Source organism: Oncorhynchus masou, chromosome 9 (genome assembly GCF_036934945.1).
Source record: "Oncorhynchus masou masou isolate Uvic2021 chromosome 9, UVic_Omas_1.1, whole genome shotgun sequence".
Taxonomy (NCBI): Eukaryota; Metazoa; Chordata; class Actinopteri; order Salmoniformes; family Salmonidae; genus Oncorhynchus; species Oncorhynchus masou.
In genome coordinates this window covers 45,292,518-45,293,825 of record NC_088220.1, presented here as the reverse complement: position 1 = coordinate 45,293,825, position 1,308 = coordinate 45,292,518, and the positions used below count along the sequence as shown (strand labels likewise).

Here is a 1,308-nt window from a genome sequence, read left to right as displayed (position 1 = left end):
GGATATTTTTAAATAATTTTAGGAAGATATTTTTTTTTTCTAATAGGCGGGGTTTAGACGTAATTTTGACTTTGTGGTGGTGGTAACTAGTGACAACCAACTAGTAGCCTTCAGTCGCGGGGCTACATTTGGACCACCAAAACAGCGGGCTCACGCCTTCATAAGCGCAATGTGGGAAACGTAGTTTCTTGGCTGACAGATATGCTCGGGAGAGGGAGAGAAAACAACATAATGATTATCAAAATATACATGTTTTATTTACCGTGAAGCAGTGTGCAGTGTACTTATGAAGTAGTGTGCAGTCAAACTGATCACTGAAAGTTTCCAGCAGTCGTGGGATGGTTTCTTCAATATAGACATCTCATCCCAGTTCTTGACTGAGGGAGGTGACACCAACAATCCCACATGGCACAATGTTTTCAAACCAGCCCATATCTGTGTTGCAGTTGCGTGCCAATGTTATGTATCTCCCACAATGGATTCCTGAAAGAGGAAACATTTGACTGTGATATCAAGCATGACACATTGTAGCCCTGTTGGTGTAAACATAGCAAAAAAATTGTTATTTAAATCAAGGGTTAACCTACCAATGGCACATATCTTGTTGTTTCCAACCCAGACCCCGGTGTCTGGGGAGGAGGATGCTTTTAACACATACTTCCTGAAAAGGTTGATGCCAGTCCTCTCCAACTCAAATACATACCATTTCACACTTTTCTTGAAGCAGCCCAAGTTGATTATTGGGTAGCACAGCAACTCCCCTGGGCCATGGATAGTTATGAGCCCGCCACGATTGCTACGAAAGAATTCAGCACCAAGGAGTTTGAGTCTTTGCTCCTCTTCGAATGGTGAATGTCTAGTTCTAATGGTGTAGACTGGCAGGTGTTCACACAGTAGCAGAGCATTGTGCAATTTGTCTTTAGAATCCAGATGTCTCCTAACATAGAGTTGCTGTACCTGTAATGCACGTGCATAGGAAATACGACCCAACTGGATCACTTCAGCTGCTGCTGTTGAAGGGTGCATTTTTTATGATAATTGAGTGTAATCTCCTTTTTCAATGTTTTCGATAGACAGGCAACTCCAAGTTTCTATTCTGAAGGACATAAAGTACAGTAGACAATGCAGCTCGCATCTTTCACAACAAACTTTGCATCCTTTGCCTGTGTTTGATCTTGCCTGGCTCCATGATTCGGGTTTTCCAGTGTCGAGATCTCGTAGATGGGGGGCTGATACGTTAAATCGCTAGTCTACTATTGTTAAATTATCATCATCACTTGTAGTCTTTGTTACATCTTGACATCCACG

At 42.3% G+C, this 1,308-nt stretch overlaps 1 protein-coding gene across 1 annotated transcript; it reads right to left on the bottom strand.

Annotated features, from left to right (window-relative positions):
• Nucleotides 1–361: 361 nt before the first annotated feature.
• Nucleotides 362–1,026, bottom strand: LOC135545231 (octanoyl-[acyl-carrier-protein]:protein N-octanoyltransferase LIPT2, mitochondrial-like). The gene is made up of 2 exons (XM_064972860.1): nucleotides 588–1,026; nucleotides 362–483 (listed from the first exon to the last, which is right to left on the bottom strand). The coding sequence occupies exons 1-2, from the start codon at nucleotides 1,024–1,026 to the stop codon at nucleotides 362–364; spliced, it is 561 nt and encodes a 186-aa protein (XP_064828932.1).
• Between the last annotated feature and the right edge of the window lie 282 nt (nucleotides 1,027–1,308).